This window comes from Euprymna scolopes, chromosome 17 (genome assembly GCF_053919585.1).
Source record: "Euprymna scolopes isolate OS-2025 chromosome 17, ASM5391958v1, whole genome shotgun sequence".
In the NCBI taxonomy this organism is placed as follows: domain Eukaryota; kingdom Metazoa; phylum Mollusca; class Cephalopoda; order Sepiida; family Sepiolidae; genus Euprymna; species Euprymna scolopes.
The window spans coordinates 67688253-67703174 of record NC_136498.1 but is presented as its reverse complement, the minus strand read 5'-3'; the positions used below and the strand labels follow the sequence as shown (position 1 = coordinate 67703174).

The following is a 14922-nucleotide window of genomic DNA, read 5'->3' as shown; positions in this document are numbered from 1 at the left end:
AAGACAGGTGCATTCAAAATGACAATAGTGTTAGCTGTGATGTCCACAAGTAAAGGGACATAACCCTTAGAGTTATCTACCCTTCGCTTTCTAATAAAGTAAGCTCGGACGGCAGTTCTCTGGCGACTGAGCCGTTGTTAACACCTATGTCTGCGTTGTCTTCCTTTCATGCTGTTTGATTCCCGCCAGACGGGAGTCCCCAACATTATATCTGGAGACGAGAGATTATTTTTTGTGACGAGCTCACGCTACATAAGTTTTCAGAATTTAATACAAAAAAAATTTTTTTTCGGAATTAATACAGGGGGGGGGGGGGAATGGCCAGTGGTGGTTTACCATGCAGACCAAACCACAACCGCCGTTCGTTGGAAAAAATGGATAAACAGGTTGGAGAATTTATTTGTCGCTATGGACATTCACAATGATAAAAAAAAGAAAGTGACACTTCACCACTATGCAGGAAACAAAGTTTTCGATATATTCCATGACTTCACAGACCAACACAAGGGGATAGACGCAACCAACATTTTGGACGATGGCTCTGTAGTTTCGGGCGAATATAAAACTACAAAAAAGTCACTAACAAATCATTTTACGCTGCAAAAGAACATGTCGTACGAAATTTTCAAGTTTCGACGGGCTATGCAAGACTCGGACGAAAGCTTAGACTCGTACCATGCACGTCTACGGACTCTAGCCGCCACGTGCGATTTTGAAGATAAAGACAGATCCTAGCCCAAATTTTGCAGGGGTGCACATCCTCTAAAGTCAGAAGGAAGGCTCTAAGGGACAACTCTACGCTAAAGCAAGTCCTGGACGAAGCTAGGGAAATCAAACTGGCTTATATGCGTGCCGCAGACATGGAGCGTAATGAATTACATGCTCTTTACAGCAACGAGAACTGCACGCGTCTCACACGTGGAAATAACGAAAATTTCAACACCAAAGACAGTAAAGACAGTCTTGTGAACACGCGCAGCAAAACAGTCGCCATGACACCTCAAAGAATCGACCACGTGATGGACAAAAAAATAGATGGCAGACAGCAAATGTGTCACTATTGTGGATACTCTTCTACACACCCGACTTGTCCAGCCCGAGGAAAAGAATGCAAGAATTGCCACAAGAAAAACCACTTTGCAAGAGCATGCAAAGCAAAGCCGGTAAGAGTAATTCGTTTCACCAATCCTCCTCCGGTATCTCCCTCTATGTTTAGTGACGAGTCTGTGTACTTGGTGAAATTTACACCGTCAAGAGTTACCGCCCTTGTCAATGATTCCCCTGTGATGTTTGTGGTAGACACGGGTGCTAATGTCAATATAATTGCTGGACACATATATGATAGTTTAAAACACAAACTACGTATAAACAAAACAACAACCCGAATATTTGCATACAGATCTAAATATGCTATACCCATCCGAGGATTTATTAATGTGAGCATAGAATTTCGTAATAAATCCTGTAGGGCTAAGATATTTGTGGTCGACAGCGATAATCCTTTAGTTGGACTGCAGAACCTCTTGAGTGGTCATTCTGCTGAAGCACTGGGAATGATAACATTTAATTTCACGTTCCATGTGATGGTCCCAATTCAAGAAGAATTCCCCACACTGTTTGATGGAAAGATGGGAAAAATTTCCGGAGTTACCATTAATCTCCACATTGACTCATCGGTTTCCCCTGTAACTCAGCGACACCGCAGGGTACCTTTCCATGCGAGAAAAGACGTGGAGACGGAACTCAAACGTCTCAGAGAAATGGATGCGATTGAAGAAATCACTGGACCTACCTTCTGGGTTAGCCTGGTTGTGGTAGTTCCCAAGAAAAATGGTAGCGTACGAATTTGCGTTGACATGAGAAAGGCTAATGAAGTCATTCAACGGATAAAACATCCAATGCCAACCGTAGACGACTTAATAGCAAACTTAAATGGGTGTACAGTTTTCAGCAAACTAGACCTCTCCAATGCTTATCATCAACTAGAACTGGAAGAGTCCAGCAGATATATAGCGACATTTGCCACACATGCAGGTTTATTTCGTTACAAGCGTCTAAGTTTTGGCGTGAATGCAGCCTCTGAACTATTTCAAAAAGTTATATCAGACCTCCTCAGAGACATCCCAGGAGTGAAAAACCTATCAGACGACATAATAATTTATGCCAGTGACCAGCCATCGCATGACATTAGCTTGAGGAACACCCTGAAACGTCTACAAGTAGGAGCCAAGCTGAACAAAGAAAAATGCCTTGTTTCTGTACGGAAACTGACTTTCTTCGGACACATTTTCAGTGAGAATGGAGTGTCCCCTGAGCCAGAGAAAATCTCTGCTATTACAAAATGCAAGTCTCCAAGGAACATCAGTGAAGTCAGATCATTCTTGGGCATGACACAGTATGTGGCTCGATTTATTTCTCATTATGCCACTATTAGTGAACCACTGAGACGGCTCACAAAAAAAAGATACTAATTGGAGATGGACAGAAGAAGCAGCAGCTGCAAACAAGTTAGAAGCTCTGACTGGAGCTGAGGTGATGGCGTACTTCGACCCGAAGAAAGACACCGACATCCTGGTAGATTCAAGCCCAGTTGGATTAGGTGCAGTTCTGACAAGATGGGAAGGTGCTATGCTATGCCAGTCGTGCCCTCATATAGAACAGCGATACTCTCAAACTGAGAGAAAGAGATGTTAGCCGTCGTATATGCAGCTGAACATTTTTATCTATTTATATGGAGCAAGATTCAAAATCACCACCAACCATCGTCCTCTTCTTGGGATTATGAAAAGTCTTAAACCGACAACAACAAGGATTGAACGCTGGCGCATTAGTCTCATGCTCTACCAGTACAATCTGATATACCGTCCTGGGAAAGATGACCAAAACCCTGCAGACTATCTGAGTCACCACCCACAACACATAGCATCTAAAGACAATGTAGCAGAAGCATACATAAGGTATGTAGCTCAGAATACAATACCAAAATCGTTAACTCTTGAAGAAGTCAAACAAGCCACAGAACAGAACCCCCAGTTACAAAAGGTCATGGCTGCTGTTAAAGATAGATGGTGGAATGATCCCCAGCTGTCAAGCTTTTCCCCAGTCAAGGATGAAATTTCAATACACAATGGTCTTGTCCTTCGAGGACACCAGCTTGTAATTCCCTCAAAATTAAGGAAGAGATCAGTTGATATAGCCCATCAATCTCACCAGGGCATGGTCAAAACCAAGCAACTAATAAGGGAAAAGGTGTGTTTCCCAGGAATTGATAGACTGGTGAAAGAAGCAATACACGGATGCATTCCCTGCCAAACCTCAGACCCAAGGCACATAAGCCGCGAACCCATTCACTCCTCACGACTACCAGTTACACCATGGACTGAAATCTCAGTCGATCTTGCAGGTCCGTTCCCATCAGGTGACTATGTGTTAGTCATAATCGACGATTACAGCCGATTACCTGAAGTGGAGGTAATACCCTCAATATCTGCGTGTACAGTTATTCCCCATCTAAACATGATCTTTGCTAGACAAGGATATCCGACTGTTCTAAAATCCAATAACGGTCCGCCATTTCAAGGATAAGACTTTAGAGACTTAGCGGCACAAGTAGGTTTGAAACACAGACGCATTACACCTCTATGGCCTGAGGCAAATGGTGAAGTAGAGCGTTTTATGCGCATCCTAAAAAAATACGTTCTTGCGGCAACGGTGGAAGGCCACAATTGGAAGACCCAGTTACCACATTTCCTAGAGGACCCCCCCTCCATACCACCACAAAAATATCTCCATTTGAAGCTTGTACGGGCCGAAAAATGAATATCAGCATACCAAATGGTATTGAAAGCCCAGTAACAGGGCCGATGCATGAAAAAATAAAAGAAAATGACTCCAAAGGAAAAGAGAAGATGAAGGGGTACGCTGGTAGAAAGACAAAAACAACAGCTCTCAGCCTGGGTGATAAGGTCTTGATTAGATAGAAGAGGCAAAACAAATTACCACCACCATACAATCCTAAACCATATACCGTTACAAAAATTAAAGGAAGTATGATAACGGTTCAGAGAGGAAATCACTAAGTGACTAGAAACTCTTCTTTGCTAAAACGCATAACACTTAGGGATGAAAACCCTGACTCCGATTCTGACTCTGAAAGTGAGTAAAATCCACACACCCCAGAAGACCTGGAAATGCCCAAAACACAAATAGCTGACCAGTTACCTAGACGAAATCCATCCCGGAAAAGACTGCCCTCAGCCAGACTCAAAGATTTCATAATGTAAGTTAAAAAAATAAATAAATAAATAAAATAGAATTAAAAATAGTAAAACATAAAAGATACATAGAGAGGGATGTGATGTGCACAAGTAAAGGGACATAACCCTTAGAGTTATCTACCCTTCGCTCTCTAATAAAGTAAGCTCGGACGGCAGTTCTCTGGCGACTGAGCTGTTGTTAACACCTATGTCTGCGTTGTCTTCCTTTCATGCTGTTTGATTCCCGCCAGACGGGAGTCCCCAACATTATATTAGCAAAAACTGATTGGAAATGCCGTTATAAGAAATAATTGAATACTAAGTTTCATATAAAAAAAATCTAGAAATTGCAAAACCAGTATCTGGTCTAGCTATAAGAGTTAAAAAAAATATGGGAAGCAGTGAGTAAGATGAAGAAAGTTAAGACTCCAAGATCTTCAGGCGCTATTCCAGAAATGTTGAAAGCTGTAGATGAAACAAACAGAGAGATGATCATAAAAGAGGTTATTCCAGATGAGTGGAAATTTAGTACAATTATTATAAGGGTAAAGAGGAGTATCTTGGTAGAGGTAATCACAGGGGTTTAAAGTTGATGGATCAAGTCTTGAAAGTGATTGAGAGAATAATTGAGCTGTAAATAAAAAATCATATAAGAGATGAAATGCATTTTTTTTTTATCAGCACAAAATACTGCTGATGCTATATTTATTTTGAGACAAATGCATGTACAGTACATTGATAATAAAAACTTGTGTGTGTATATATATATATATATCACACTGGACTACTCTAGAAAGATGAGATAATAGCCAATCTTATCTATGAGCATAAAAAAGTTAATGCCTATAGGGTCTCATATCTTGCTGGCTATTATTTTTTGCAAAATCTGAGCAAGTTATAACAAAAGCAGGGAACCTTGTATCTGAGGAACGTTATTTTTTCAAGTAGAGAAATCAAATTCTGGGTGGTCAAACCCAAAACAGACACATTTACTAGTTCTTGTGTGACCTCTTCTTTTTTCTCAGTTAAATATATCTAACTTGCAGCAAGTTTGTTATGCAACTAAGCAACCTAGTAAATACTTATATTTTAGAAATCAGCACAAAAATGTCCTACCTGATGCTGTGCTTGGTTGGATTTGACATCAGAAGTGAGTGTTTCATGATAAAGGGAATTAATCATTTTCAATTTTTCTAAACTGAAACAAGATAAAAGCTTACATTATAAATATATCCACTACAATTCTTGGAGTCAATCTGTATTTTTTTTTAACCATGTGTTTACAAGTGATTCTATATTTATCCATGCAATCTTTAAATAAAACAAGGAATTAGATTTTTAAACATTTTGTTTTACTCAAAGCAAGAAATTTATTAACATGAAATTAATCTTAAATACTCCATCATAAAAAAGGTATTTTCTATTTAACATTTTTGTGAGGTTCAATATATAGATAAAATTTTAAATGGCTTTTCTATAAAACAATAACATGTGGGAATGCATTTTAGTTCTCGTCTAAAATTCTCCTTAAAAAAAAATCTTTATGATGTACGTGCCCATGGTGGAAGGAAAATGTCATTTGAAAAAAATCATGTAAATTGATCAAGTAGTTTTATAAGAAAAATCAAATTTTATGAGTAAGCAAGGAGAGACGGTCTGACATCACCATTTTAAAGAAATAAAGGCAGATAACTCAACGATCATTCAAACTTGCAAGATCAGTATTGTAATGCCTACGATTTCCCATTAATTGCTTTACTTAATTTTCTTTATAAAAATAAAACTACTTGGTCAATTTATGTGATTTTTAGAATATGATCTTTTAGTGTCATCACAGGTACATATATATCAAAGATTTTTCTGTATTTTTGTTTTTTTAATATAGAGAGAATTCTGGACAATTACCAACATATTTTTATTTTGTAAATCACGCTATAAGATTAAAATTGTGAGATGTGCAAAGAAATGTGATTAAACTAAGGATTTCAATTATAAAAAATAGGTTGAAAGAGAAAAATAAAGTTAAATATCAGATCAATTAAGACTTCTAAATGTGAAACAGTTTTTTAAGTTTTAAAAAAATATTTTGTAATTTATCTTTTAATTTAAGAAAGAAGAATATAAGGGCAAAAATTTTTTTAAATCGATCACGCAATTAGATTATGGGGAGAACAAAATGTTTAATCCTATTAAACAAATGCATTACTTTTCTGAATTTTTGAGATGAAGAATGATTATTCGTATTATTTGGAATCTTCAGACTACTGTTCTCATCTTGAGGACTCGTGGCATAGTGGATAAAGTACTTAGTAAAATTCAATTGTAAAAGTTACACTTCTGGAGGTCGAAGGTTCAATTCTCAGAGTAAGCGACACTCTAAAATACAATTGTGAACTACTTAGGACTTCTATCCAGTCATGGCTGATGGAACAAGAATATGATATCCCTGTTGATTAAATAAAGGGTTTTGTTTGAAAATCTATGCAGATTCCCAAGTTTGACAAGACACACTTGAAGAAGCTTGAAGGTTACATCAACCAAAACATCCAAATTACACTCAAGATGAAAACATCCAAAAGTTCATATAATACAAAATGCATTACTGTAGAACATATTTAGAATAAACTAAATGAATTCGGAAATATTGGCAAAAGAATAAATTTACAAGGACATTTTGAAGGTCTATGTAATAAAATAATGAAGAAAATATTTTCTGTGAGATTGTAGGCAATTTCTGAATTTATCTATACATTATTATTTTTGACTTGTATTTATTTATTTACTTTTAAAGTTGAAATGAAGTAATTGATAAAAAATGAGAGCTGCCCAAAGATAAAGAAATTGGATCTGAGTGTAGTCTCAACTATTTGCTCATACAAACTAGTTCTGGTTTTGAATGTCAAAGAAAGTAAACGGTGTTAGTTAATTTGAAGACCTTGTTGAATTGCATCCCTTTACTCAATCTGAAAACTCCACTTTCTTGTTTGTTTGTGCTAGTTGGGTGAGGGACAAAAAAAAAAAAAATCTTATTTTTTAAATTTTATTGCACTTAAAAAATTATTTAATTAAAAATTTTTCAAAGTTTAATTTTTAAATTTCACTTCATTTTCACAATTTTTTGATAAAATTATTTGTCTTAAATTGTATTTTAATTCTGAAATAAAATTTTTATTTACTTTTTGAAATTACAAAATTCAATATTAAATTTGACATTGTAGTCACGGGTGGCCATTCTTTTTCTTGTTGCACTAAAATTCTTTTTATTGATTTTATTTTTATTGCACACAAAATTATTTCCTTATTTTCAAATTTTTTATATAAAAAAAGTTAATCTTTAACTGTAAAAAGGTAACTTTATTTAATATAGTGGCAAGGATTGTAACAGATTAAGTAAAGGACATGTGATATTAGCAAGGTTTTCAAATTGAGTAAAGGATGGTAATGAGATGGAATGTTCAAATTAACCAACACTGTTTACTTTCTACGACTTTCAAAACCGGAACTAGTTTGGATTAGTAAATATGCTTAATCACTGGTTTTTCATATCCTATGCTCACAATAGATTTTAATTTTGAAAATTACATGATACACAAAAGTGTGAACTATTGTGAAGATTTTATTTTAATAGTAATCGGTATTTAAGAGATTTTATTTTTATTTGTTTTAATCTAATTATAAGGAATTTCGATATACTTGTAAATGTTTTCTTTTATACAATCCAGCAAAATTTTCTCCTGTTGTAAGTGGGATGCAAATACAGTGTTTTTGTAGCTTTTGCTTGAAAGTTGGTTTTCTATTTCGAGTCAGAGTCAACTTCTAAAACAACAAGAGGACACAAATACTCACAAATGCATCTAGATCTTTAAAATTTTAGTTTTTAATCATATATATATATATATATATATATATATATATATATATATATATATATATATATATATATATATATATAATTTGGATCAGACTGTTTTTGAAAACATGTTAAGATACAAATATTTTATTAAGAATCATTTGATCTTTTTTAAACTTAACTTATTAACTTCAAATAGTAAATAATTATCAAAAGAAAATAGTTTTTTTCCATAAATAAAAAAAAAAACTATTTTGCTAATCTTCATTAAATTACAGTGACAATGTGCATAATAAAAAACTGAAAGAGATTTTATCCACGCTACAGCATGCAAAACACATCATCTGCACACAATCTCAATACAACGTGAACCACAGATATTTTATTCACATAAAAAAAATTTCTTCTGACATCCTTACTATCCAAATTTAATATAAAAAAAAACAAAAACTTCAAGTTTAAAAAAATAATCGAATTACTTTTAATGAAATATCTTAACACGTTTTCAAAATCAGTTTTCTGTTTATTTCAAATTTTAAAGATGTTTCTAAGAGCTCATGTGTGTGTGTGTGTGTGTAAGGAAAAGCTTAAGTCACCGAATTAAACCAATTTATGGGTTACTCTGAGCGAAATTAATTTGTATATAATTTCAGTATAAATTAGATATTATGAATATTACTGTAATTAAAAAAAAAACTCCATTAATAGAGTAGATTTTAAAAAATTCAAAAATTATAATTTCAAATATTCGACTTCAACTCGTGAAATAAATATTCAACAATGTCCACTTATATAATAAGTATATGTATTTCTGATAATCATTGTTATTAACAAAATTTTATTTAAGTAAAATTTCCAAAATTCGGAGGATTTTTCTTCACCAACATTAAAATTTATTAATTTCTTTATCATTTTCAAAATAAAAGGATTGGATTTATTTTCTTTTTTCCTTCAATAAACAGGATTAGCAAAATAAATTACTCAACACCTGGACTGAAAAAAAATGGCTCATAGTTTCATTCTTACTTTTACCAGACTTGCTTTTTTTTTCTTTTTTTTTTTAAAATGGAAAATACCTTTGGGTATTTATTATACTGTTAAAATAAATTATTGGAAAGAAAGCTCAACAGTGTATTTAAAATTTTCGGCCAATTCCAAATTGGATCTTATTTTTTCTCAAAGACACTTTGTTTTTGAAATTTCACATGTATAAACATTCATTGATATGCGAGTCTATCTTTATAAAGTTAGATATGTTTATTTGTTTAAATATTTGTATGCACAGGATTCACTCCTAAAATAATTAACTGATCATTATGATTTTTTTTAGACACAGCTGCTAGGCATATGGGATCCAAATATAGACTATGTTTAATTTAATTTTATTCAAAGGGAGTAAAAAAGGTGTAGAATAGTTTTGTGAAAATTCAAATACTGATTTTTGTGAAATTTTAAGAGGTATTAGACAGGAATTAAAAATATTCCTCGAATTTCAGTTTCTTTAGAGTATTTTAAAAGGTTTTTGAGGAGGCATAACTTTCTATTTAAACATTAAAATATTTCAGATTTGCATTGAATTTAATCCATTGTCATAAGACATATATTAAACAAGGTTTTCTAAATTTCAAAAATATATTCTTAACACCCCTTAAACTTAAGCTTTAAATTTTAAACATTTTCTAGAAGGATTCTAGACAAAGTTTTGTATCATTATATTTTACTTTTAATTATCATAAGGGGACATAAAAATGGTGCAAAAGTATTCTGTTCAGAGAATTAATTTCACACGTCATGTGATGGGTATTCTTCTAGTTATGGTTATATATATATAAGTACTTCATTTCATAAACATTAATAAAAAAAAAAAACTGTTTTGCCTTATAAGAAATAAAACATACCTGCTGTAAAATCTTTATTATCACTTAATTATTATTTTAAAGAGAAGTAAAAATTTGCAAACTTCTTTTAAGTAACTAATTAATATGAATATTATTTTGTTTCATTGTAAGGAAACAAAACATTCTGGACACTCCAAAAAATGCTTATTTACCTCTTGTGCTGTGCATCCTTTATCTTTTGCAAGTCCTTCATTTCTCCTTGGAGATTATTCTAAAATAAAGGCAAACAGAAGCAGTAAGAATTATAGACCATGAGATTCTAATCAAAATAGAAGTTTTTATTATTTATACAAAATTTACTAAATTCAATTTGAAAATAGAACAACAATTGATAGATTTAGTGGCATTGTCAATATTCTAGTTAGCTTATAACAAAAACTATTGAATATTTATTTTCTTTAAAAGGTATTTGAAGGCGATAATATCGGAATTGGAATTTTATTTGAGGGATCATGCATGAGATATGGTTTGGTTTTACATTCAAGGATTCATGTTGAGGAAGAGACTTTTCAGTTGTTTTGATTTTTAAGTTAAACATGTGACAATGGACAATATGGATTTGCCTGGCTGTGATCGTCTCGTTCATTGTACCCTGCCAAATCCATCTATCCATCCATCTATCAAGTGTCGCACCAAAGAATTTGCATCCAAAACGATAAAAGTTCAATTTGTAAACACCTAGCAGGCTGCCCGTCTTTAGCCGGTCGTAAAATATGCTTAAACATATTTTGATTGATGCAGAGTTTGTATTTATTATTATATTGAACCCAATATATGAACCCAGCAATGATTTAAAAAGTTAAAAAAAAAAAAAAAAAAATGACTCATGTGCCATCACCAAGAATCGAAACCAAAATGTTTAGCTTACGATTTTCTTTTTCCTTTGACATTAATGCCTGAGCTATGAAGACATGTCTGCTGCAAGGCTTAAAAATTAAAACATGAATCAATAGCTATTATGTTATACATGCATATTCGTAATGCCATTGTTCGAACCACCAGGCAAATTCCATATTTTTAATTTTTGCACCGATTTTCCTGGCTAAAACCTAAATATAAAGTTTTGCATGGATTTGAATACCCTAATATCAAGTTTCATGTCTGTAGACCAAAAACTGACAGAGGTGTTTGGTAGGCACCATTTTTTTAAACAAATATAATTACACATACATAAATATATATAGAAAGAGGATTGTGTTTACTATAACCTTTTTATGCAAATATTACGCAAGTATAAATCATGTAGAATATCTGCATGAATATAATTACATGTAATAGTTAACTAAGGGTGATCATCCCATAGGAAAACCGAAAAAACTAATAGGGAATTAATTAAAATTAATGTTTAAAAGAATATGCAAATTAGCTAGATCTTTTGCAGAGGAATGCAATTCCATGACCCATATGTAACAAAGTTGTATTTTCTTTTTAAATAAATAGAAAAAAGGGTTTTTAATATGATTAAAAAAAAAAAAAAAAAATTATAGATTGATGATAAACAAGGAATGATACTTGAATACTCTAAAAAATTCACCATCTACTGGTTAGAAGGAATAATTGAATCAATGCCAAAACAAATAAAACTTGTATTGAAGAATAAAGGCAAGTACATTAAATATTAAATTTATAAAAATCAAAATGTAAATAAAATAAATACATATTAGATACGTTTGAAGCCAAAACAACGCATTATTACAAAATGAACAAACAGATATTTATATTGAAATTTATAAATATATTTCAAAGATACACTCCATCATCAGTATGTCTTTCTTTTTTGCCATGTTGTTAGAGTATAGAATCAGTAGATGTAAATATTTTTTTTTTTACCTGAAAATCGTTTTAATTATTATTTTAATTGTGGTTTGCTATCAGCACTCGGATTTTTTATGGTGTTGCAAAACTTTTGGCCAGAGCTATATTCATTAGAAACGTTTGTTTTCATGAAGAGATTAAACAAAAAAAATATCCCAAGATTTCAATTACTCAGCTTATCGAATGTACTTTTCAAAACGATAAAAATACATACCAACATTTTCGTCTTCTGCTCCTCATAAGCTTTTATGCTTTCTTCAAGTTTGTTCATCACTTGTTCTATTTTTTTATTGAACTTGAGATGAACCTCAGACCTGAAAGATTAATTGAGATACATTTTCTTTTCAATATCATTATTTCAAGCTGAGATGCATATAGCAAAAATTAAAACATTACCAAAATCAGTAATATACTGGCACTGTGTGACGCAAAACACAACACAAATAATAAGAGAAATAATTTAAAATATGAATATAAATTGCACAGAAAATTAAAAGAAACCTACATACTTATGTCAAATATGGAACTAAGAGCTCCTGACTAAACTTGTGGAACAGATAATTCGAGTATCATGGGTAATGTTGAGAGCACACACACGAGATAAAACCAAATTAAAAAAGATAACAGATTTTGTGAGGGATTGTCTAAAAATATTGCTGAATGGAAAATTCTATTGTCCAGAAAAGTGTAAACTATGGTTGAGTAATTGCAGATGAAAAGCAACAAACAGGTGAGTAATTCTGATAGAATCTGATGAGCATGGAATTGTTTTAATACAATTATGGTGCCAGATCATACACACATTGATCATGTTAATAGTGGGAATCAGTAGAGGCCTGACAGATCATGTGTGACAAAAATAATATCAGCTGATATAGTATAAATTACACAGGTAATTAAAATAAATTTACATGCCTTAGTCAAATATCGAACCAAGAACTTCAGACTTAAATTAAACCAAAGAAAAGATAAAAACAAACAACAAAACAAAAACATTGTGAAAAAGATAATTTGAGTATCATAGGGAAGGTTAGCAGATGTTGACAACACAGGTTAGATTAAACCAAAAGGAAAAGATAACCGATTTTTTAAAAGTTGTCTAAAGATATTGTTGAATGAAAATATAATTGTCAATGGAGACAGACGTTGAATAATTCATCTTGGAAAATATAATAGCCAAACAAAGAAATAAAATGATCTGATAATGTGGGATTGTTTGGATATGCTGATGGTACCAGACCATACACACCTGGGCCATATTTATAGTGGCAAATAATAAAGATCTGCGGGATCAGGCGCCAGCCAAAATTTCAATGTGTTTTGTCCAGGTTGGAGGTCATAATTCAAAAGAAGGTTAGATATGATAAAATTTATTCTCATGTCAAGGTAAGCCAAAATCATGAGAAATATATGAAAAGAATTCCTTGATATCTGATTGCATTTGGTAAGGTCACAGATCAAAACAAATGTGCTTGTTCGGAATAAGAACAAAAATCGAAAATGAATTTGAAGTAAAACCTATGGTATCTACTTAAGTGCCATGTCGGTATTAGTAAAATATCCCCAAATTATGAAAAATTATAAAGTATGAAATTAATTATTAATGAAAATAGTTTTTAAAAAATTGCAAGTTATGCTTAAATAATAAATAGAATTCCAAACTATGAGTTACTTCTCTTGTTTAAGTTACATTTAAAAAATAATGGTGGATTAATAAATTATAAAATCATGAAAGTATATTTGTTATGTAATAATGCAGTAATACGTTACTAATTGCAAGAAGACAAGTAAATGGCATTGGTTTTTAATGGAAATTCAGTTTTGCAAATTTTGATTTTCGTTCTTATTCTGAACATGCAGCAAAACAAAAGCTGATAAAAAGAATATTAAATTCCTTTTTGTTATGAGGTGGACAAAAATAATCAGAAAAAACAATGCAAAAAAAAAAAACAAAAAACAAAAACAGAATCCAAATTGACTAGAAACGGTGACATTTGGGTGGTGGAAATTTTGATTGATCTATCAGATGAACTAGGTTAAAACAGAGTTAAGAACAGATCAAGACTTCTCCATCAAAAGGGAGCCGGAACTACATCCTCTAAAATTTTAATGAAATTACAGAGAGTCAATGAATGAAAACTTAGGTGGTTAGGTTAGAGAGGACATAAACTGGGTTTCTGGATCATCGGTCTCATCCCAGCTTAGGGCCAATCTTGATACAAACCCAAACTCAACGTTCTGAGATAGATTAGTACCTTGTGTTGTCAACTAAATCAGAGTGCATTGCAAGTTTTTTCTGGTATCTACCTAAAAAAAATAATTGTATGTTTTTTTATTATCATTCAAATTTTCTTTATACAGACTTCCGATCATCCTATTAAATAGACAGGTTGGCTGCATGACAAACATTTTTTGTTGCTACAAAAGGTTATAATCGTATATCATGGTACAAAGACAATAGTACATTATAAAATTAGATAACATGATTAATAAATATATTAACTAGAAGTTGTTGTTTTAAGATTTCAATATAATATTATATTTGAAATTTAATAATGATTTAGATTGACATGAAGAGTGAGGCTGAGTACCAAAGGTCAAAAGTTTCTTTGCAGTATAATCTTGAATTTATTTATGAAAGTGCTCCTTACCTGTTGTGGTCATCATTTTCACATATTTTGTTTAACGCTTTTTGGGTGCTTTTTACAATTTCTTCGACAACAGTAGATACCTTTTGTTGTTTTGTCTGTACAAACAAATATTGATAACATTTTTAAGGAAATACAACTGCTTTTATCAAAATCTGTTCTTTCTTTTTTGCAGCTTTTGAATTTAAAGAGTTAAATGGTAGTGCGAGTGTTGTAATGATTATCGATAAAGACTGAAAAAAAATGACAAGCCAAATTCTGTTGAGGATGTTGCATTTAATTTTATACTAATACTAGTTAAATCTTAATGTTTATTTATCCTGTAATAAAATACACCTTTTATAATATCAGTTCTGTCTAGTTTTGAGCATTATTTAAAGCGTGTTCATTAATAAAAATCTAAATAAAATGTCTTTATTGCTCTATGTCTCATTGAGCACTCTTATATGACTCTG

General features: G+C 32.1%; 1 protein-coding gene across 1 annotated transcript in view; it reads right to left on the bottom strand.

Annotated features, from left to right (window-relative positions):
• The window catches only part of LOC145296767 (uncharacterized), a 242404-nt gene that overhangs the window by 7554 nt on the left and 219928 nt on the right, over window positions 1-14922 (bottom strand). Inside the window, exons 34-37 of the mRNA XM_080142821.1 lie at window positions 14471-14565; window positions 12034-12133; window positions 10157-10215; window positions 5373-5454 (exon numbers count right to left, since the gene is read on the bottom strand). Coding sequence (XP_079998947.1) covers window positions 5373-5454; window positions 10157-10215; window positions 12034-12133; window positions 14471-14565 — 336 coding nt within the window. The remainder of the gene's footprint in view (window positions 1-5372; window positions 5455-10156; window positions 10216-12033; window positions 12134-14470; window positions 14566-14922) is intronic.